The sequence below is a fragment of the Polyodon spathula genome, unplaced genomic scaffold (assembly GCF_017654505.1).
Source record: "Polyodon spathula isolate WHYD16114869_AA unplaced genomic scaffold, ASM1765450v1 scaffolds_724, whole genome shotgun sequence".
Classification (NCBI taxonomy): Eukaryota; Metazoa; Chordata; class Actinopteri; order Acipenseriformes; family Polyodontidae; genus Polyodon; species Polyodon spathula.
In genome coordinates, this window is record NW_024472213.1 from 17447 (window position 1) to 41650 (window position 24204).

Consider the following 24204-nt stretch of genomic DNA (forward strand, 5'->3'; position numbering starts at 1 on the left):
GTAGGATTGTTTTTTCAGATTCTACATTGATAAACAAGGCATGGTTTTATACGCAGTTTAGCCGATTCACAACAGCTTGTGAAGCTGTTGATGCAAAAATTGAAAAGGTTCTGTATAGGGAGAGAAGAAAATGCAGTGAAAAGTTTTCATAATTGGAATGCAGTACAAATATTTGGTCAAGGCACACTTCCAGTTATAAAGAAAAACTTTTATATTCTGTAAAAAAAGAAAAAAAAAAAAAGTCCCTCTCGGTACATTTGTAAAGATGTGTTTCAATCATGTTTACACTTAAGTAAGTAATCCCTAGCAGATGTGACACAGTTAATATAACTAATAAAGATATTTTAGCCACACCTTGGATCATACACTGATGCAGTTCATTTTTATGGTGTTGAGGGGCATACCAAAAAACAGACATGCTAGTACGCTTGATCACAGCTATTGACAACTGCGCTTTCAGTAACGCAGGGTAACAATATCTTTCTACATGATCGTAGACTGTATTGACCACTTTAATAAGGGTCATTAGCCCTACTTTAAATATGGCATAATTTAGGATTGAGTCTTTGCAGAGTGACATTTATTTGAAACTTAAAGTGCAGAAGAATATGTGGGTCACAGTGTTCACTACAGGGTCCATGTGGCGGGTGCTTCAGGTATAACTGCAGGCACACATGTAGGAAATACACAGCAAGAGGGAGAACCATCATTCTGTAGTTAAACCACTGTACTGTCTCGTGTGCGATTGCCCTTCTGAAAATGGAACCGTGGTATAGTTTTAAAAATAGGGATGATTTACCCTGCACTTTTTTCTCTAATTTTTTTACACTTTGCTAACAACTCAAACACTGTAGACATTTTATAAAACAATGCTTGGGGGCGTAAGTGCTTGTGTTTCCTTGTTCTGGTTTTTGGATGCATTAAGCAAATATTGTCTTAGCTGAACTGGAATTGACCAGAGTGGTGCTTTGTCACTCATGTGCACCATATTCTCGTAAAACATTAACACAGTTTTTTTACATAATTTACTATACTAAACCACTCATACATTAAAAAAGCAATACACTACAGGGTTTATTTTCTCTTGGTTTGCCTCCAAACACTTTACAAGGTGTTCTGTGTTCCACCACTTTACATGAGCTCAACAGATACTAGGTGTACCTGCGTCTTCTCTTTTAACCTTAAATAACTTGTTGGGTTGCTTTTTGGAAAGAGGGTTATTAAATGTTGTCTAGTCAGTGTGCTACGTTTGTTTGCTATCATCGCTTGATCTAACTGTATATGCAACATAAATGTTCTTTTCAATAAAAGCCTTAATTTCATAAATAGAACATGAGTTTAATCATTTTTTCCTTTTTGTACAAACACAGTATTAAAGAGTGGCCGATGATTTTATTTATTTATTTTTAAACACTAACTACTTTGTCCCTGGTGATGTAACAAAGGAATCTGAGTCAACAGGAAGTGACAGTGGAGTGCTGAATTATTGCATTTCTTGTGTGAACAGACCTGTCACAGGATTTTAAATAATGTTATCGGAACATGAGCGACCTCACAGAATCAACTCCCCTACAATAGATGATTAATACAATACATGACATGCCTGTGATTGCTTAACTGGAGTTATTTATCTTAGACTTCTTTACATAAAATATTCACTTCAGGTAGCTCTGAATTGGTACTGCTCTTTTAATTTGGGGAGGGAGTGGTAATAGCAATTTAGTAACTCAGAACAGCACTTGCAGGGCTGAAACCATTGGTTTCACTCGGGACACTAAACTAGATGAGGTGAGGTCCATGGGGTGTTTTGTTTAAGAATTTGACTGCCACAGTTGAATGCTGATTTCCAAACAGTGCAATTCAGAAAGTAGTGAGATCACACTGATTATCTAAAACAAGAGTCATTGGTCAACCTCTCCAAACCATATACATATCAAAGGTGCAGAAAGCAGTGTGCATTGCATTCAGTCGTTTACATATAACCAGACATGGAGTCTGCTGAATCAGTCAATAAAGTGTGAACGGTCTTTGCTGCTCCACTCTCAATTCTTCTTCTTCTGGAGCTTCTGTTTGACGACCGCCAGCGTGGTGCAGAAGTTCCCCAGGAAGAGGACCATGAAGGAGAGGCCGCACATGGGGACCTGGGGGCAAGGAGAGACGGGAGTTAGGAGTGGAACACCAGGTTCCACATGAGGACCAGGGGGCAAGGAGAGTCGGGTCAGTGAGGCAGGAGTGAGAGAGAAGTTAGGAGTGGAACACCAGGTTCCTTGCTGTTGTGTTTATTTCCAGTCTAATTTTTTTCCTCCTGGAGACATCCTTCTGATAAATATAGTTGCTATATATTGTATCTTCTATATCTTTCATGGATGTAGAACACAGGTTCTCTAATCCTAAACTGACCCTGAAATGTCCTCACAATAATGCAATTGCATCTCCCACACTCCCAAGCCATTGATCTGGTCCTCATCACAAAACACAACAAACAAACACAATCTGGGGTGCCTAACAACACCCTTATCGCTACTGATCTGGGATCTCTGATGATTTATTCAATATGATTCACTGGAATGGAGCCAGTGGCTGCCATTCACCACTGCAATAACATTCTGCACATAAAAAAAGTTTCAGGGAACGTTTCTAAATCTCATTTGTCAATGTATCCACACTGGTATTGTTTGTGGTCTGATACGTCTTGATTCAGTTTTGCGTCCAGAGAAGTTAAAACATTGAAAATATTTGAGATTACAATTAGAACAGCGAGTACAACTTAACGCCAACAATACAACAATTCCACTAAATATTGCCAAATACATACTGCCGTCACTTAACAGATCTCACATTTTCCATTCTAAGTGACTGTGGCAAAGTGCCCCGCCCCTGTGTGTATTTTGTGTTGTGTGTTATGTATATTTGTATTTAGGCATGAGGATTGCACAGCACTTCACGTGCAAGTAAAACGTAATAATATGTGAGCACGGGGAATTGCACTTTATTAATTCACGTGCAATTGTACCGCGACTCCAATTGAATGATTGATTAGCAATCAAGTCTCGGTACAGCTGCATAAAAGCTGCATGTTTTCACCCATTCGGGGTTGGGTGTTCGGTGAGTGGAGAATGGGACTGGAGACAGAGGTAATAAATAATAAAATAATAACGTAAAGTTAAAATATCTGCTCACCGTGTTTTGTGTAGTGTTAGTCCGTTTTGGCTAATGTGCCATGTCCTTGTATTTTTGTTTTTTACAACCTTTTATTTTCTGGCTGTCTGTTCATTTATTAAATGCTGAGTGAAACCATTCGCTCAGCTCCACCAAACTCCACCTGTCCCTGTCGTTTATTTCCTGTTTCTGGTCTGACCTCACCCACTGCAGCTGTCCTTGTGACAGTGACACACACATTACAGTAAAGGTGTACAGTATTTGGGTTTAGCTTTAGGGTAATGTTATGTTACATGCATCAAGTTGAACACAGTTTCTTATATGCTTTCTTATAAGGGTGGAAGTGCAGAAGGAAAAAAGTACGAACCTGCCATTCATTACAGTCTGGGTGCTGAGTCAGTTGAAACAGAAGAAGTCCATTATAGAGCTGCCAAAACTGAAACAAGGAAGAAATCGGGTCTTGAATGTGGCTGTAGCTACAGCATCATGCAGAAATATTCCATGTTGTGCACTTCCATTCCCTTTACTAGTCTTGACTGTGCAGTTTGGAAGGAAACACACAAACAACACAGATCTGGTACTACACAAGGTAAAAGAAAGTTCCCAGTCTGCTTGCAAAGCATGTCAGTTATCAGGGGAGGGCATTGTGGTGACCAAGGAAGTACAAGACTACCTGAAAGCAAGCTTGCAAAAACATGAACCTGTAAAGGAGAGGACCCTGCACTCATACGGACCTGTGAAGGAGAGAGGACCGTGCACTCACACCGACCTGTGAAGGAGAGAGGACCCTGCACTCACACGGACCTGTGAAAGAGAGAGGACCCTGCACTCAAATGGACCTGTGAAGGAGACAGAACCCTGCACTCACATGGCCAAAGAAGAGGAACGGAAGCAGGAAGGTGAGGCCTCTCCACATCCACGACTGGAACCCCTCTGCAGAGACACACACAAGACAGCTGTCAGGTCGTTTTAGAGGAAACAGGATGGATTTTGTTACATTTTTCTCCTCACAAATTATTTGGGGAAGATGATGCTTGGTTGTCCCAGAGAGTTGAGGAGGGAAATCAGAGAGACAGGCTGCCAAGCTACTGTATATATGTTGCACATCAGAGTTTAAATGGCTACAAGATAGGAATTGTGCCTTCAAGTGACGACGATACATGAAGTACTTGTCATGGATGTTGTTTCACCTTTATTTGAACTACCACAGGCTAAACATGAACTCGCCCATTGCCCTTGGGAGTTTCTCACTGCTGTATTTCAGTGTTGCAGGGGGATAGGTTCATGGTTACACTCAGGTGTAGTGTAGACCCTTGGGAGTTTCTCACTGCTGTATTTCAGTGTTGCAGGGGGGCAGGTTCATGGTTACACTCTGGTGTAGTGTAGACCCTTGGGAGTTTCTCACTGCTGTATTTCAGTGTTGCAGGGGGACAGGTTCATGGTTACACTCAGGTGTAGTGTAGACCCTTGGGAGTTTCTCACTGCTGTATTTCAGTGTTGCAAGGGGGATAGGTTCATGGTTACACTCAGGTGTAGTATAGACCCTTGGGAGTTTCTCACTGCTGTATTTCAGTGTTGCAGGGGGGCAGGTTCATGGTTACACTCAGGTGTAGTGTAGACCCTTGGGAGTTTCTCACTGCTGTATTTCAGTGTTGCAGGGGGGCAGGTTCATGGTTACACTCAGGTGTAGTGTAGACCCTTGGGAGTTTCTCACTGCTGTATTTCAGTGTTGCAGGGGGATAGGTTCATGGTTACACTCAGGTGTAGTATAGACCTTTGGGAGTTTCTCACTGCTGTATTTCAGTGTTGCAGGGGGACAGGTTCATGGTTACACTCAGGTGTAGTGTAGACCCTTGGGAGTTTCTCACTGCTGTATTTCAGTGTTGCAAGGGGGATAGGTTCATGGTTACACTCAGGTGTAGTGTAGACCCTTGGGAGTTTCTCACTGCTGTATTTCTTCCATCCACTAACATGTTTCTGAGAGCTCTACTGAGGCCACAGGGGCGCTTTACACTTCTGAGTGTTAAAGTGACCGGAGTGTGATGGCTGAAACAGAACAGTGAATCTAAACAAGAAGAACAATGAATGAGGCCAGTGGAGTTTCATAGCTACAGTATACCAAGCTGCAGTGATGACGGACTCACCCACTGTCAGGTCCATGGTGTGCCTCTGCCCCAGAGCTCTCAGTCTGTACAGACAGCCACTCTGATAGTAGTACTGCAGGAACTGCACAAAACCTGCAACAAAGACATTGCACTCTTTGAAGGCTTTGTGTGCAGTCCAGTTTGTTTACATATCCTAAAACAGACATGCAAACAAATAGGAAAAGGGAATCTTTTGTTTTAAATGTGAGTGTTAATAATACTAGGAATCCCTACAAATCTCACTTTGTTGGAACAGACTTCCAGTAGAGTTATGTGTAAAAACATCTCAAGTCTTAGAAGCATAAGAGGCATGCACATTTATCATATCTCTATGGCACTGTACTGAAGACAATCTGGAGACGCTACTGTTTTACATAAAGTCTCTAGATGGCTTGCTTTATTGTCTGAATGGACTAGCAAAGACCTGCCTTGTGAAAATAACGTCTGGAAAACTAGGGACTTGAAAAGACGGATTCTAATGAGAGGGTAGAGAAGGGTTTTAAAACTTTACAGCAATATTGTTTAACAATCTTAACAAAAGGCATCTCTGTGCTTTTTGTGCTGCTTACTTTGGTATAAGGAATAGGCAAGGTAGGGATTCCTGAACTGCTGGTAAAATGTCCCGTTGGGCCTGGGAGACAGGAAGGCAGCACACAGTCAGTCTGCGTGCAGTCAGCTTCACACAACTCATTCACTACACTGTGACTGGAAACTATGAGAACAAGTGTAAAGATTTACTTTTCTTACATAGCTGTAGATTTGTAATTCGTTTGCTCAACTGACCCCAAATAATCCATAGCACATTTGTAATGTTAAATCGTTCTGCTTTTAAACTGCAATGTAAACTTACACTCTGCTAAATGAGAAGAGAATTGAAAGAGGATGGATGTGCATTCACTCACCAGGTCAGCATGACTCCCGACAGGAAAGCAGAAACATAATGATGAATCACCCACCAGCCCTTGATCCTGCAACAAACCACACAGACACACACACACGGCAGACAGACAGACAGGCAGGCAGAGACACACACACACACACACACACAACACCACACAGACAGACATACAGACACACACACACACACAAATAGTTCAATTACGTGCCACTTAACACCACTCTCCCAGTCAGAAACCGCCCGCTCTGCTGCATTGACTAGCAGATCGGATTGTTCAGAGTGCAGGGTATGCTGCGCGCCCCGCTCTGCTGCATTGACTAGCGGATCGGATTGTTCAGAGTGCAGGGTATGCTGCCCGCCCCGCTCTGCTGCATTGACTAGCGGATCGGATTGTTCAGAGTGCAGGGTATGCTGCCCGCCCCGCTCTGCTGCATTGACTAGCGGATCGGATTGTTCAGAGTGCAGGGTATGCTGCCCGCCCCGCTCTGCTGCATTGACTAGCGGATCGGATTGTTCAGAGTGCAGGGTATGCTGCGCGCCCCGCTGTGTTACACTGATTAGCGGATTGCTGTAGCTGTCGACTCACCTGGACCCATTGCTGATGAGGATGCTCTCTCTCACCGTGAGGGTGCAGTAATACCACACCAGCAGGAAGCTGAAGGCAGCATCGAGCGCTCTGGAAAACACAAACCACAGGGGACACTAAACCAACAAGCACTCTGCAAGCACAGTGACTGATTACAATATGCAGGGATTCTATTAAGCAGGGGCCAGTTTCACAAAGCACTGCCAGCACAGCAGGCTGCTAGCTAGCCAGATATCTTATTTGTTACCTGTTACAAAAAACAATATTATTTTAAGATCAAATGATAAAGTTCAGTAGAAATCCATTCAGAAAGTCTATCTGATTAAAGGATAAACATGTTAATTTTTTTATGGAAGTGAATAAGGTTTAGTAGACTACTACCTAGAACTGCTTTTTGAAACTAGCCCCCGATTTCCCTTTGCAGAGAGTCCCTCTTCTGCATCAACTGCATACTGCTGCCATAGGAAAACACTCAGAATCAGTACTGACTATGGACCGCCCTGCACAGCGTGTGGATCAGTATTGACTATGGACCGCCCTGCACAGCGTGTGGATCAGTATTGACTATGGACCGCTCTGCACAGCGTGTGGATCAGTATTGACTATGGACCGCCCTGCACAGCGTGTGGATCAGTATTGACTATGGACCGCCCTGCACAGCGTGTGGATCAGTATTGACTATGGACCGCCCTGCACAGCGTGTGGATCAGTATTGACTATGGACCGCCCTGCACAGCGTGTGGATCAGTATTGACTATGGACCGCCCTGCACAGCGTGTGGATCAGTATTGACTATGGACCGCCCTGCACAGCGTGTGGATCAGTATTGACTATGGACCGTCCTGCACAGCGTGTGGATCAGTATTGACTATGGACCGTCCTCTGTGTGGATCAGTATTGACTATGGACCGCCCTGCACAGCATGTGGATCAGTATTGACTATGGACCGCCCTGCACAGCGTGTGGATCAGTATTGACTATGGACCGTCCTCTGTGTGGATCAGTATTGACTATGGACCGCCCTGCACAGCGTGTGGATCAGGATTGACTATGGACCGCCCTGCACTGCGCTCTCTCTTACCTGGTGCTCATGAGGAAACGTAGCGAGAAGGAGAACACCAGGATGATGATGGTGAGGCAGAGTTTAAACTTCTCGTACTCGTCCTTGTAGGCAAACCTGTGAGAGAGTGCCTGGCTGTTAGAATGCAGTCTTGCAATCAATTACAACAGAACATGAGAACATCCGAAATACTGGGAGTGACAAGAGGACCGCTCTGGCCACCACAGCTCATCCCTTCCAAGTACACCATTTCCACCATCACTAGAACAGAATCTTTTTTTTTCTAGTGTTTTAGATACCTGATCAGGTTTCAGAACTGCATGGTTCTTCCCACATTCTGTTCTGAACTTGCGGAAGGCCCCTACACACCAGATGCAATGCGATAATGAATAGAACCTATACTTCTGATAACTATCTTTCACATTCCAGGTGATCGGGAGTGATAAAAATAAATAAGACTGTATCCTATTTTTTGCAATTTGCTTGCGTGACAGCTATGGAATTGAGCAATCGGAGAACACCGTCAATGCACGGTGCCCACCAAGGTGAACCAGTATCCAAAATGAGAGAGGAAAAAATACCCAGAGCTTTATGACAAAGATCATCGCAATTATAAACATACAGAGATGAAGGATGATATACGGGAGTCCATTTCGAAGGTACTGGAGAAGCCTGCTATGTAGGATTTATTGTCTTGATCACAGCCTTGTCAACAGCAATTTTTGAACAGTTGCATAGATCTGTCAGCTTTCCAATCTGTCGCATTACGTCTGGTCGCTTTAGGTGTGTACGGTCACGTCATTGCGAAGGTAACGCCCAGTGAAAGATCACATTGCGTCCGGTGTGTCGCCCTTCAGTTTGAAGTAGTGATAAGGTAACCATTTACAATGGTAGAAGCCTAATTTAAAATCTCCTTTTCCAGTCTTTTTTCTGGGCTGAAGAAATTCTTTGAATCTGTTCTGACAGCTCACGCCATTCGATCCTACGATCAGTCCTTCCCTGTACCTTCTCAAGTGAATAACTGTTTGAATACAAACCCATTTGCCTGTGTTGTCTCCTGTGTTGCGCAGAGATACATTTTTCAACATATTCCTAATTGCTTTTATATTTGTACTCACAGAAACTGGTTTTAAGTATTTAATATTGCTTTATTAATGCAGTCCATACCTTACATATTAAAAAGCTTTCAACACTTTACAGGAAGAACAATTTAAATTCAGTACTTAGCCTGTTTGCTGAGTAGAGTCACATTCACATTCCCCAAAACCAGACGGAGGTACAACCTGCATGGGAGAAGACCACGAGATGTGAAACCATGCGAGTACATTTCAAAAGGAGGGGAGGCCCACTGCCACGTCAGTGTGTGCGCTTCCTAGGAACAGACTGATGGCAAAACTTTGTCAAGTCAGATCTTAAAAGGACTGAATTAGTAATCCACTCCATACAATGCTGTAAAGAAGTGTCTCCTACCCTCTGCCCTAGGTCTGTTTCCACTGAATTCTGGTCCTGACCTCTGCTGTGCTTAAAGTCTTGGCCAGGGTTAGCGTTGTCATCGTATTTTAAAAACTTCAATCAAGTAAGACATGATTTTTGGAGTTCTAGGGGTTTGATAACTTTTTAAACGGCACGGAGATGTGATGACTCAAAATGAATTATCCACTGTGAATCTAAACCAGGAGTGTCCAGTCATGCTCCTGGAGGGTCATTTCACTCCAGGTTTAACAGGTAACATTATCTAATGAACTACTGGATTGAGGTTTAATTGGTTCAATTTAGAACAGGATTGGAACAAAGACCAGGAGTGGAAGGGCCAGCGTTTGCCCCCCCCTAAACTAAGCAGCCCTTCCCTTTGGATAACTCTGACATTTCCCTCGGACTGGGTTCAGCTCGGTCCGGTTTGGCTCTCTTACCCATTCTTCTTTGGTAGGAAGGCCTCCATTTCGAAGAAGGTGTTTGGTCGGTTATTTATTTGGGCTTGTATCTCGTCGATGGCGTGGGCCTCTGCTCCACTCGCCGAATCCTTGTATCTAGAGGATATAAAATGACAGTGAGGCTGACAGAAATGCAGCAATAGTCTCATAAAGCTCAGACAGAAGTGATATTTACGTGTGGAGCGCGTGTGAGAGCTGGCGGAGCTGCTTCTTCTGTCTCGCGATGGCCCCGGAGCAGCTGGTCTGGAGGCGGGCCACCTCATCCAGCTTCTCTCTGTACAGACGCTGAGTCTCCTGCAAGAACACCAGACACAACGAGCTGTCAGGCAGTGGAGCCAGCTGGGATTTTAAACCACAATCACACACAACATGGAAATATAGCTACTCATATATTACACTGAAGGGAGAACACACACACTATATATATTTATATAAAGAACTGACTAAAACTTCGCTATCGAGCAACAGAACATGTTCAGAGTGATGACTGAATAAAAAGTTAAGGGTGTTTCAACGATTCAAAATATTTTTCATTTCAGGATGTTTCAGATGAAGGCTCTTCTTCAGCTGTGCAGAAAATAAAAGCACACTATTTTTTTTCTACATATCACGGCAGGCTTTTGTCCAAAACATCCTGAAATAAATGTTTTTGTTTTTTTCTTCATTTAACTTTTTATGCTGTTCAGTAATCCAGTATAGAATTATTTTATTGTTGTATTGCTATTTTATTGAGTGGTTTGGGTCTCTCTTGTATTAGTGCTTGTGCTGTTGAGCTGTAACCTGTGCTGGACCTGCCTGCGGGCACAAAGTGAAGAAACTACACTCATAAACACAATTCCTTAACAAATGTTTCAACACTGAAGCCACTGAGAAAGACTTCTTGTCGAAATGTTTGTCACAATTGTATTTCTACATGTTTCACTGTAGCATCTTTTAAATAGGACACATGGTCTGGTCCATCGTTCCTATTACTATCATAAATCAATTAAGCTGTTTTATCTGTCACATTGTTCACGGATAAGTCACCTATCCCGGATCAAGCTGATAAAATCAATAGCATGGCAGAGTACCTGTGTAGCCGAGAAGAGTGGGCTCTGCTTCCCTGGGAGGGCAAAGCCTTGACTACACCCGCCCTTTAAAAAGCATGCAAACACTGTGGGGCAGAGTTCACTGTGACGGGGCGCAATTGAGCGGACTTTGACAAGACATGCTTTCTTTAGACCCACTCAAAACGCTCGTTTACCAGCATTTTGGTATCCCTGACCAGATAACATCACCACTGCAGCCGACTGGGCGGGCATTGCTTAAACCCGTAAATAAGGGCTTGCGAGAGTGCTCGGGAACCAATATAAAATACTCACTAAACAAAAAACATACCATGAATACCTTTAAAATGTGCACTCGTCATAATTTAGAATAAAACTCGCATTGACTGCAGTACAGTGTAGCTTTAAAAGAGATACACAAATACTAGTTTAAAAAAGGTCGCATAGTACTGCTGCACGGCGAGGTTGCTCTTTACCAGACACACACTGATAAACACAGTATCTGCTCACTCCTGCTCCTGTGATATCTGCATTGGGCTGGAATAGCCGGTGGAGGGCTCGGCTTCAACTTTACTCTCATTCCTGGCTCCCAATCTCGCAACGCAGGATTGCAACATCAAACTCGTAATACAACATTAACACGAGTAACACAGGCCCAAAAAACACAGTGTTTTAGGAATCACAAACTGCAACATTATTATTCCCGATTATTCCACTAGCAAGCAAATGGATACAGGCAGCAGAATCTGTGAGTTTGTGACACTGTCCTCATTGATCCTATGCAGTCAGCCACTGTTGAGTGCAAACAGTCTCACCTGGATGTGGTGAAAGTCTTTCTCCAGATCTTCCCAGTCCCGAAGATACTCGGCCAAGTTAGAAGTCACGGGCATTTTTTTTTATTTTTTTAAACTCGGAAAATGCACTCTCCTCTCCCGCAGCTCCAGTCGTATGCGAGGGAGCTCTCCAGTCTGACCCCTCCCGGAACGCTGACGGCCTATCGCAGCTCGGGGTGTAGGTCCCCTCCCACCGGGTTCACTCAGCCGCTGGCTTGGAGTCCGCGGAAGCGAAGGGAGCGCTCTCTCACATGTGAGCAGGCTCGCAAACAAGCTTGCGTGGACCGGGGAGAGGCAGTAAATGAACGTGTTAGGAATTTCAAACAGTGCTAATTATGTGACGTAAAAAAAATAAATAATAATAAAATAAATAAAAAATGCCCAACTGACGTACATTACTGTAAAAATATATGTTGGTGGGTTGTTAATTTTGCCGATTTAGGGTTAATGGCCCCGGTTTTACATAATGGCTGTAGAAAGATGTATATAAAGTGGTAGTTGGATTATGAATTTGTTTTGTGCAGCTACTGAAAGGAGAGAAATTAGCTGCAGCAGTGCTTGTAAAGTGCCAGTCAAAATATTCTATATGGTGTTTGTGTTTTGTAAGACATTATTTTAAAAAGCTGGACAGTGTATTGAGTAGGCATCTACTGCATTGAAAAGTGCCAATAGAAGCTACAGTATGTAATAGGCACAAGGCAACAATGAGGATTTCCTTTAATGATAAATATACATTACATACCCTTCTCTCTCTCTCTCTCTCTCTCTCTCTCTCTCTCTCTCTCTCTCTCTCTCTCTCTCTCTCTCTCTCTCTCTCTCTCTCTCTCACTCAAATAAAACAGCACACATAAAAGAATCTCCAAGTCAAGATCAACAGTATGTTATCAACTCCATTGGTACAGAGCAGATTATTTCAAAGCTATACATATCATACACTTTTTCTCAGGAACACAGTTACAACCAATCTAAACTAGACAACACAATGACCTGTGTGCCTGTGCAATGCCTGCACTGTGCTGCCCTGGCTGCTCGATGTAAATCATCCCCACTGCTCCACTCAGAAGTGTGGGTCTGAAATATCTGTTATGGTCTTCCCGTGCACTTGTTCTTCCCACTTGGAGAGCTGCCTCACAAACCCACGCTGTGGCCTCATGTTAGCTTTACATTTCAGAACATGCTCCCAAGCGCCCTGAAAAAAACCAAGAGGTATATTTAACTGTCACTTTACCACAGATCACGCCACATCATTCTGTTAACAATACAATGCAATCCTGTTCATATAGCAGTCTTCAATAACGATCAAACACAAGCTGCTTGGTCTGCGTCCAAGTAAAGATTACCATTCAGATCCAGTATGCAATGGGAGCAATGCTTCTATCTTATGCATAACCACTCCTTAGTTCATAATGGATTGCAAATGTCTTAAGGATAATGAAATATTCTGATGTAAAATACCTAGACTCGGTCTGTAAATAACCTATGAAATAAAGAGCCCACAAAGGCCATTCTCATAGGTGAAATAAACCCAGCACAAAGTTAAGGGCGTACTCTGTTTATATAACATGTGCAACGTGTGGAAAAGAAACCCAAAATTTAACAACTGCATTTAGAGAATTACTTCAAGAATTAAAGCGTTAGATCATGAACTAGAGCATTAGATCAAGCATCTGCTGATCATTCAATCATTTCATTTAAAATTGTTTCATTTAACCCTGTAGTGCTAATGCAGGAGAGGCACAGTAAGCATGCAGGTTTGTCACCCAGCTTAACTAAGAGAACAGTAATTAGAGCTTTCCATTTACCTGCAGTGTGTGTGCATGATGAAGAATAAGGAAAGCCATTATCACAGTGCTGCAGCGACTTATACCAAGACTTGAGAAGACCAGAACTGCAGACTTGCTTTTAAGATGGGAACCTGTGCATTGGAAACATGCAGAAGACAGGTGCAGATCAAAGTAATTAATAAGCTTCTATTATTTCAGGATTGCTTTGTATGTCCGCCAAAAAACAAACAGTAAAAATGAAAACAAACAATTGCAATAAGATCGGTAAAGTGTTTCCAAGTTCAACAGCAATGCAATACCGGGTTTCTGCAATGCAGTGTTTGGGTCGTGTCTTTAATATCTATTAACCACCTCTATTTCCACACAGCATTTACTTACCAAGAAAATTGCAGGCTTCTTTAAAATAGGGAAAGATGTCTGAATTGAACAAGTCTGAAACTGGAATGTGTAAAACTTGACCACCTTGTAATCTAGTCGAGAAAAAAAACAAAACGTTAGTATTTGTATTGCAGATCCCTTACAGGTTGGTTTGATCAGCCTATACCTGGAGAAGCACCAGCTGGATTTGTATGCCTAGGTAGTATTTCACAGTACCAAGGTATACCTCAGGGTTGCATCAACCTCCTCTTTTTAGGGGTAATCTCAATAACTAGGGATGCTGCAATCCAGGATGATTCCACAGTTAAATGCACTTTCTAAAGCACTGTACTGTCTGGAAGCATACCTGTCACTAGGGGAAGCAGCTGATTGGTTAATGAGAGGACAGAACATCTTGAAGGCGTGGGGACAATTTCAGCCTCCAGGTGAAATGATCAAGAAAATGCAACAATATCTGAAAGCATGGCTTCTTTATGAAGGATTAGCTGCTGATCAGGAAGCAATCAAAAGGGTTCAACTTTGAAATTGCTAGTTTAGTTAGCAACAGGAAAAAGCACTTGCACAACTTGATTCTCTGAATATGAATATTGCAAAGTCATTTGGAGATGCCTGGCAGGGTGTGTGTAGAAGTGTCTACCCAGATGCAGGGCTCTGGCAGCTGGCAGGGTGTGTGTAGAAGTGTCTATCCAGATGCAGGGCTCTGGCAGGGTGTGTGTAGAAGTGTCTATCCAGATGCAGGGCTCTGGCAGGGTGTGTGTAGAAGTGTCTATCCAGATGCAGGGCTCTGGCAGGGTGTGTGTAGAAGTGTCTATCCAGATGCAGGGCTCTGGCAGGGTGTGTGTAGAAGAGTCTATCCAGATACAGGGCTCCAGACACACTCTTTGCCTTGGGAGCCAATGGCTAATAGGCTGGTCAATCCAGTTACTGGGTGCTACTTCAGGAGCAAGCAGGTTGCTATCATATTCAACTGCTTAAAATACAAAAACTTGCCAATACACTAAAGTGACACTAAAACAGTAACTTAAGCCCCTTTCAAGCTGCCACTCCTACCGGGTCCGGACCCGGGTCCTGGCTAACTTGTGTAGTGTGAAACCATGGACCTGGGTCGGACCCGGGTTAACGAGCGAGACAAAATCCTTGACTGCCATCATGATCTGACGCAATAACAAACAGCCACGCCTGTGTGAAGGTTTCACTTCCACAAGGAACATTTCTGTTTAGCCATATCTTTGTTGGTTGAGACACAGCATGAGCCAGATTGCAGCAGGGATGAAGAAACATTTGTTCTAATCAACATTTGAGCCGACGGTTCAATCCAGAGAAGCTTGGATGGAAGCGTCAGTAATCAGCTGCTTCCGGGGCATTGATACACGCATTGTGCGCTTGCGTCTGTCACCCAGGTCAGCCCTGCTTTATCAAAAGCAGGGTGAAATCAAGTAGCCAACCCGCATGACCAGGTCCTGGCCCGGGCAGATCATGCCAGTGTGAAAGGGGCTTTAGTTTGTACTTACTCGTTTATTGTCTAATTATTCTGAATGGTTAATCTTTGCATCTGATGAGTGCAATGAAAACAGCATTGTGGCAGGCTGGCGAGTGGAAAGAGGCCCAGAGACAAACTGCAGTTCAAAAAATAACTTTTATTATAAATAAACACAAAAATGAAAGGGCACAAGGGCCAAAACAAAGCAATTTAAACACAAAGAAAGACAAAAAGCAAAACTTACAAAAATAACAATTTCCAGGCTGGGCAATGCCTTCACTGGATTCAAACTTTCCAAACAACCAAAACAAAACCAACCTGCTTCCTCAGCTCCCTCTCCAAATGAGAAGCAGAGGCCTCCTTTTATATCAGGTGGCTGGGCGCTGATTGATTGTTAATGAACCTAATCAACTAATCAACCCCAGCCACCCGAACATAATAAACCCAGGCAGGTAGGGGAAGTTAACCCCATCCCTGCCAATTTAAAGGGCAGAGCTTTGCTCTGCCACAAGCATGTTAATATTTTCGATAGTTTGCAAGCATATTACCAAACCATTCTTTTTCATTAGCAGTGAATGGCATGCTTGGCAGACGAGATATCAGCTAACTAGAGAAGCTGTTTCACAATTAAATCATCGTCAAACTCCTGACCGTCAGCACTAACCAAATCTGTTTACTATATCGGGGATAGATGCCGCTGCTAAAGATACTTGGGAATGGTAACGTTTTCACTCTTTTTTACCTCTTTGTTGCGTTTCAGCCCTGCATTATCATTATTGTCTTTATTTAAAGTTTTTGGGACATTTTGTTAAAGGCATGTGTGCAACACACAACCCTAAGTGCATTTTTATTTTGCGTTGTTCTTGTTCTAAATTTCTGAACTTAATCTGAAGGTACATTTTTGCACAACAGTATTCACACGGGTTTGGTCACCATCACCCTTGCTGCATGAAACTGGGGTTGCATTTTCTGCTGGTTTAATTAAGCAGCCTCCGGACTGCCAGCCCAGACATTTGTATTCAATCAGATTGTTACTGCATTCTCGCACTGCAGTTTGAATGTTTGTATTTTTATTTACGTAGCCCTCGTGTGGAGCTAGGAAAAAGAAACCCCTTCCAAGTACACCACCCCCTGGTTATTATACGGAGGCGGGGGAACCTGTTAGTTCAACACTACACAGTTAAGAACCTGCAGAATTAGAACAAGTTTTTTTCCAAGAGGAGCCTTGTAAAAACAGATGTAAGAAATCAACTGTCGACAGACATTCTGTCTGGAATAATGAGTGATATCGAGACTGCTATTAAAAACAGCATCAGCATCAGAACAATAAAACAAATGATCCAGTCTGCACATGTGTCACTGTATGACCATACGAAGTACAGAAGACCTAAGGAAATGCAAGAACATGCAAATAGCCTCTTTTATAATGTGTTTTATTGTTTTTTTTTAAATTATATTAGTAAAAAAAAAATACAGTGCCAGTAAAAAAAAGCCCACTGTAAGTCTGTATGTCAGAAAAAACCAAACTGCAAGGTTGGCAATGCTGATCCACCTGAACAGCAAGCTCACTAGCTGACAGGTGAGTGTCCTGTGCTCTTAGTGCAGAGCTTGCTCTTCACTCATCCACCACTAGGGGGAGGAGATCCATACACTGGTTTGTTTGAGGTGACAGTATGGCTCCACTTGTTTTCGCTTGAGTAGAAATGAAACTGAAAGGTGCTGAACAGGATCTGCATCTCCAGCACTACACCTCAGCTCACATTGTCACTCAACTCTAGATTCCTAGAGAAAGCCTTCACCATGGTGAGTAGGCTCATTTAAGGGTGTTTTTAACTTTTATTTTATTTGGAATATAAGCTGTTGTAATATAGTAATTGTATGAGGTGTGATAGATACCATACAGTATGTATAAAATATTTGTTGTTAATTCTGGTTAAATACAGTAAACTTATTCCAAGTATATATAATTTAGTGAACAATTAATTCATTGTGAGATTCTAAATGTGTTTTCTGTAATGTGTCCCGGGACCAACAAAATGTATTGAGGATTTAAAAAGTTATTCGTTTATAGTTTCTGAGGCACAGTTTAGTCACTTTAAATAGTAGAAGGTATATAATCTATAATCTGAACGGACCATATTTTTTTACGGCATTAAATTGCTTATTTCACAGCACTAAAAATAGATAGTTGACATATTAAACCTACCGTTTATAAAAGCAGAAAAAACATTGTTTTAAAATTAAAAATCAACTTTTTGTTTCATTAGAACATGTTTGTGGAGACTGTTCAGCCCATCAAGGCTTGTCTCTTGTGATCTCGTCTCTACTGGCTTTATTAAAGGAGGTAGTATGGTCCAGTGGTTAAAGTCCAGAAGGTCACTGGTTCAAATCCCATCTCTGCCACTGACTGACTCTCACTTAACAAATCAATGTCCTACTGTAAATGACTCTGCATATAATGCATAATTCACAGCCTACCTCTGAAAAGCGCTTTGTGATGGTTGCCTACTATGAAAGGTGCTATATAAAGATATTATGTTATATTATAAATGTTCCCAGTTTATATAAATAATAATAAAAATATCACCAGACATGTGACATCTCCCCTTCTTGTACTGGACAGAGCGATCTTTAGCAGAAATATTTCTAATCTTTGATGCAGCTGGTGTCTTTTTCGTTGAAGACATTTTAAAGAAATTGTGCTGCTCTATGCAATCACTGGAAGCAAGCTAAATCAGCTGGCAGGTTCCTAAATGTTGTGGGTAATGCATCAGTAAAGCAAACTTTGCTGTATTCTTTTTTAAGTTCAAACAAATGTTTATTTACACTATTCTTTCAGAAATGGTGATTAAACAGTATTGGGTACATTTTACGGAAATCATATAATCGTGATAACCATGAAAAAATACAAACTTAATATGACTGACAGCCAGCTTACAGCACTGTTTATTTCCGCCCACTCACTCAGGCACTGTCTAATGCAGCTGATCAAAAGTAAAGATATCAGAAGTGTCAAAGCTTCTGAAACTTGTTGCCCAATTAACAGGTTTCATGATGGTTATCTAAAATAAAAACATTCATGTTATTTTTATCTATGCAAAAAGTTTGTATTTGCTGTTATCAAGGTAACACGCCCCTAGGAATTGTCATATATATTCATAAACATGTTGACGCTCCAAAAGCGAGCACAAAGCATGACAGCAAACACAGGACTAACCGCTAAGAATGTTTCAGATTCAAGTGATGATCCAGCAGATTCAGTTATATATAAACAGACAGGGTTATTCACACACCCGATAGTATACAAAAATAAGTGAGTCATTTCCATATTATGAAATACATTTTACTACTTTTTTATTTTTGTTTGAAGGCAACACAACAGAGTGGACCATCCGAGACACTGAATCACCAACAGCAAGTGATTGAGATTCTTTCCAATCTGTACAACAAAGCAGAATTCAGTGACGTTGAGATAGTTGTGAATGGCAGTCTCAGGATCAACGCACACAAGCTTCTCTTAATCTCCCAGAGCACTGTCTTCAGCACCATGCTGTCCAGTGAACGCTGGGCAGACTCCAAACAGAAAACTATCAACCTTGTGGAAGATGACCGGTGCCTCCCTCACTTTGAGAACTTCCTAAAGTACTTCTACACTGGCAGCATCACCATCGACACTTGCAATGCCTTCCCAGTCCACTGCCTAGCAGATAAGTACCACGTCTCTAACCTGAAGCAGAGCTGTGAGCAGTTCATGCTGAAGAATGTGGCTGCACCCAGAGAATTTAACCGAGCAATCTCATGGAGGAAATACAGCAAGCTGGCAAACCTCAAAAAGCTTGAGGAAGATTGTGATAAATTCATAGCTTGGAATATGGACACGATTATCAAGTCTCTCGACTGGGGCACAATTGACCGGGAGCACCTCCTTGCTCTCCTCCAAAGATCTGATCTGGTTGTTGAGAGTGAACTTTCCCTGCTGGAAGCTGTTGTCAACTGGCTTGGTCATCAGCCCACCCGAATTGAAGAGGTGCTGCAACACATTAGATATCCTTTGATCCCACCTGAAGAATTCTTCAAGTTCCAGGCTTCAGGCACAATGGATCAGGCGGTTCGCTCATTTATACTTGCAAAAGGTATAATAGCATACCAAGCCAACTCTGTTTCTGTAGAGACCCTCAAACAGAGTCATGACATAACCTCCCCTGCATTTTCAATGAGACTCTATACATCCATGGACTACGGAAGCCCATTGGAAATCCCAAATTATAGTTACATAGAAAAAATACAGCATCAGATGTCATTTTCAAGCAAGATGTTCCAAGCACAGTCTACTTGGTCCATTACTTTCTATCCTAAAGGTGAAAGGATTACAGTGACAACACAAATACGTAATCAATATGGTAAATACAGGCAACTGGCATATCAACAGCAGGTTGTGAAAGATGACAACAATACTGCAGTACAATGCAGAGTAGACAACTGCAACCCAAGCCAGTCGAACCACGAACACAGACTCACTGTGCTCCTGATGAAACCCAACAATGATGAATGGTTTGTGTCTGACATTCGATCCATCAATGTCCTTGACTCAGTGGAAGCCAGGATAGATGATCTGATCCCAGAGTCTGAACAAGAGGACTATGTCAGCAATGACACGATGAAGTGCCATCTGATTGGGAGCACGGTTTGGAAGTAAGACGAGGGAGCAGCAAAGCAAAGTAGAAGATATTCAAGGACTGAGCTTTCTAGAGTGGCATCTGGATTCAAATACTGGACAGCTCCCCTTGCAGAACCCACTTAATAACCATATTAAATATAGAAGTAAAAGCCTTTGCCAACTTTAATTGTGTGAGAATTTCAGATTGTCGAATGTCTCGATCATGCTCTCTGTCTCCTGCAACACTGCTGGTGCTCTGATTGAAACAAGTGGTGTAATGAGCATTGTGATCTTTCAGTGGCTCTTGTGATCTTCATTCTGAGCTCATTTATCTTGTGAACTCCACATTACAATGTTGTATTTGCTTTCTTATTAATAAAGTGATTGTTAAGGTAATAATAAGGCATGGCTTATTGTATTTAATATACAATATACTTAATCACGCTTTCTGTACACACACATTTTTCATATTCCCCTTGTCAAATTTCCATTGGATAGTTCTGTAATCTGTAGGAATACTAACAGAAGTTGGTATAATTGGTCTCAATAGTTAATCATTTCCTCTGCTAAGGAGTCCAGTCATTTCATATGTTGAGCAAAACTAGAAATCCATTGGCAAGCTGATATACATGATGAAATTTCCATTGGTTAGTCCTGTAGATAGGGCCATCCTTGCAGATCAGATGTGTTGTCACTGGCATAGGTCAAATTACAGCATGTAACAAAGGACTGGCCCCGTGCTGGATCAACACCTACATGCGTTAGCAAAGCATCCATTCAAATCTCATTTTAATGCTTCTTTTACACTCCCCTTACTCTTCCCTCTTGTGTTTCTAAAGACAGCCATTGGAATGGAATGAAGGAGTCTGTTCAGTTAGGATTCTCCAGGCACGGTCACAGCAAGTTCAAAGCCTAATAAAGGCAGTTATAGAAAAAACTGTATAACAACTTAATATTGGAGCAACAAAAGTCCATTCTGATTAATAATATCAAGCTTGCACTGTACTAATCATTTCCCAAGTGTTATAGAGAGTGTAACACATGTACAGTTGGTGCATTATCTGAAGTGTCTCTCATGCTTTCAGATCATTCTGTCTAGGTGGATGGGTGCATTATCTGAAGTCTCATGCTTTCAGATCATTCTGGCTCAGTGGCTGGGTGCATTATCTGAAGTGTCTCTCATGCTTTTAGATTCTTCTGGCCCAGTGGATGGGTGCATTATAGTCTTCAACGTAGCCACTGACATCAGGGTACAAGTACAGCATTGTTGGGTGGCTTTGATCCACAACAATGCTTCAGTAAACTACAGCATTCGTATACCCAGTGTATACCAAGAGAACATTCTCCTCACCAGGGCAATGCTAAATCCAATCGGGCAATGCAGTGCATATTTACATTATATCAAAGATGCATGTATATATAAATATAACTTATGTATGTTTTGATCTGAATGACAAGGTAGTAACCTCTTTACTATGGTATATTTGGATGACTAATAAGAATTGTTACCCAGCCCTGTGCATTAAACTCCAGTAAGACTTTACTCACACGTCCACAGCTTCCTCTGAGACATTCACATGTGCTTTGATTTTCAGGTCTTTTTGAATTTGCCGATCGCAGGCTTGTCTGCAGGTCCCCAGGTACAACTGACCAGGCAGGATCTCCACTGGGTAAGGGTGCAGAGCTTCCAACTCCTGCACAAGAAGACAAGCTCTGTGAGAATCAAACACTGCATATTCAAATGAAAGCTGGGAGCAAGAAAAAAAAAAAGATTCTCCAGGCTTATGTACCAAACTTACACTATATATCTAGAGAGGCACTTATTCAAGTTCTTAAGAGTATGGCAGACCAGGGTCTCACTGTCTCTGTGTTAAATGTACATTTTACATGTGCATACAGTGGATGTAGGTCATGGGGCTCATGTTTCTGATTTTGTATTTACAGCTGTACTTGTGTTATTGCTTAGGTCTGTGAAATGTATCTTGATCTGAATTTTCAAAACTATAAAAATAAACGTCTTAGACCACCATTTTAGATCAGCTCAGTTGATTTATTTTGGTGTTTTATTATATTTACTGCTTGTATATGGTACTGAATATTTTCCTCTGATTCGCAGTAATTGCATGCTTCTTTCTGCAGTGTGGTTCCAGTCTTGGCCGTCACCATTGCACAAAAATATTTTTCTGAGAAAATGAAGAACAAATGTCCCTCCTCAGCATAGCCTCCAGAGGACCAAACCACACAAAACAGAACTGCTGATCACAAAGGGCTAGAATGCGGAACATACCACGATTCTAGTACATGTAACATTTAAATGAGTTTCGATTCACAGCACCGGGTGATGTGGACACCACTCCCACTGGGGAAGGAGGCTGTGTGGTCCAGTGGTTAAAGAAAAGGGTTTGTAACCAGGAGGTCCCTGGTTCAAATCCCGGCTCACTCACTGTATGACCCTGAGCAAGTCACTTAACCTCCTTGTGCTCCGTCTTTCGGGTGAGATGTTGTTCTAAGTGACTCATTAGCTGATTCACAGTTCACACACGCTAGTCTCTGTAAGTCACCTTGGATAGAGGCATCTGCTAAACAAACAAATAATAAAAATAATAATAAAGTGTGAAGGATCTCTTTATGGTCCCTTGAAGAGGAATGTGTGTATGCTAACAGTGCCATTGCCCCTCACCTTTCAGAAGAACTGAATGTATTCTTTCCCCACAATGAGATTTTTACCTGAGGCATATACAGTATCTTCCGTGTCCTGAAGAATGGATAATAGGCTGAGAAGGCCTCGTAGCCACCATTTAAAATACGAATCGGGTGTCTGCTGGCCTCCTGCAGGACCTGAGCACACTGGAAAGCAGGACCTTAACAAACCCAAAGAGTTATCTGCTGAATGCAACTGAAAACCAGGCAGTCGTTACTTCCTTACAGCTGACTCATTTTCAAACATACCTTTTGTACTGTAATTTCTTTTAAAAGCGTTGCATCCAAACAAATGCAATGAATAAAGCAAGGGGCACATTGCAAATTGTGCATTTAAACCAAATATTTGTAAACCGTGAAACATTTGAATTGGCATAAAGATCTGTATTGCTGTTTGGAAATAAATCATTTATGTTTGCAGTTCAGAATACAGTTTATGCTTGGTGTAGATCTACTGTACTGTTCTGTATTTATTTGTTAAATTCTGTTAACAGGTTATATGAGTGACCTGTACTCACCATTCTCCTCTAAAGAGACTGTATTCCCATCATACACAATGCAGTGCTTCATACACTCCAGCTCAACAGAGACAGGCGGAAGGAATTCTCCTTTCCCGTTCTATTGGGAAGAAAAACCCCAGCATTGTTCAAATTCCCACGTCATCCATAATTCAACACACAGAAAATGTCAGTGTAACTAAACTATTTGGTCTAGAAGAGTAATCCCTTGACATTTCACTCTCTGACTTACGCATCAAAAATACTTTGAAATACAAAAAATAGTAAACTATAGGGCATTTACTGTCAACATGGCTGTGAATTTGTGAAATGATGAAGGAGCAAATGTTTTGATAACAATCTCTAACCTACACCCAAATGTGTAGGTCACTTTGAGTCCTACTTGCTTTTCAATGTGTGTATTATTTGCAGAGCTGGAGATAGTAAATGGTAAAAGATATTAAGTTCGGGCTTTGAGTAAAATTTGATGAACCTGTACCCTACCAGGCTAAGCCACAGCTGGATTTTATTATCCCTTTACTGCACTGGGGAATCACACTGGATTGAGCATGGTTATCGCAGGAGCACCACTAACATTAATAAAATTCAAGAGACTTCGCTAGGTTGATCAGATCAACTCCATGGTTACATTTGCACATCCTGCCCTTCACTGCTGTGCAGGAAACAGCACAACTTGCCTTTGCAGATCGCTTGGCTGTAATGATGTGACTCTCATCATAGTCTTCTTTTGGACGTGCATCTGAAAAAGAAAGTAACTCATGTCCTTTCACTGTTTCATTTGAAACCAAAACTACACAAACAACAGCTTTTTTATCTTAGCTTTCCTTTTCCTGTTTTTAATTCCAATTTTATGAATTTTTTTATTACAAACTGGCTTTTTATCTTAGTTTTTTTTTTAATTTTTCAATTAAAACCGCATTTTTTAATTCTGTATTAAATTGTTTTTAATGTAATGTTTACTTGTTCACGTGTGTGTGCGGTTAGCACATCCTTGTGATGAAAGGCGCTATAGAAATGTAAACTGTATTGT

The 24204-nt window shown here is 41.8% G+C and overlaps 2 protein-coding genes across 2 annotated transcripts; both read right to left on the reverse strand.

Annotated features, from left to right (window-relative positions):
• Positions 1-220: 220 nt before the first annotated feature.
• Positions 221-11972, reverse strand: tmem120a (transmembrane protein 120A). The gene is made up of 12 exons (XM_041240904.1): positions 11640-11972; positions 9954-10072; positions 9758-9874; positions 9071-9130; positions 7869-7964; positions 6788-6877; positions 6206-6271; positions 5873-5934; positions 5304-5396; positions 4028-4092; positions 3527-3595; positions 221-2141 (listed from the first exon to the last, which is right to left on the reverse strand). The coding sequence occupies exons 1-12, from the start codon at positions 11712-11714 to the stop codon at positions 2043-2045; spliced, it is 1011 nt and encodes a 336-aa protein (XP_041096838.1). The 5' UTR covers positions 11715-11972; the 3' UTR covers positions 221-2042.
• Positions 11973-12456: 484 nt separating this feature from the next.
• styxl1 (serine/threonine/tyrosine interacting-like 1) lies at positions 12457-23305 on the reverse strand. Its single transcript, XM_041240905.1, has 6 exons — positions 23175-23305; positions 22684-22817; positions 21505-21650; positions 13820-13911; positions 13460-13572; positions 12457-12846 (listed from the first exon to the last, which is right to left on the reverse strand). The coding sequence occupies exons 1-6, from the start codon at positions 23224-23226 to the stop codon at positions 12715-12717; spliced, it is 669 nt and encodes a 222-aa protein (XP_041096839.1). The 5' UTR covers positions 23227-23305; the 3' UTR covers positions 12457-12714.
• Positions 23306-24204: the final 899 nt, after the last annotated feature.

Excerpts from the sequence above, each read along its gene's own strand:
- tmem120a (XM_041240904.1), bottom strand. The coding sequence starts at position 11,714 with ATGCCCGTGACTTCTAACTTGGCCGAGTATCTTCGGGACTGGGAAGAT. Across the intron at positions 10,073-11,639 it reads AAGACTTTCACCACATCCAG|GAGACTCAGCGTCTGTACAG; the intron begins GTGAGACTGTTT and ends GTGTTCTTGCAG. Across the intron at positions 4,093-5,303 it reads CACCATGGACCTGACAGTGG|AGGGGTTCCAGTCGTGGATG; the intron begins GTGAGTCCGTCA and ends GTGTCTCTGCAG.
- styxl1 (XM_041240905.1), bottom strand. The coding sequence starts at position 23,226 with ATGAAGCACTGCATTGTGTATGATGGGAATACAGTCTCTTTAGAGGAG. Across the intron at positions 13,912-21,504 it reads TCAGAGGAAGCTGTGGACGT|ATTACAAGGTGGTCAAGTTT; the intron begins GTGAGTAAAGTC and ends TTTCTCGACTAG. Across the intron at positions 13,573-13,819 it reads AGAAGCCTGCAATTTTCTTG|GTTCCCATCTTAAAAGCAAG; the intron begins GTAAGTAAATGC and ends TCCAATGCACAG.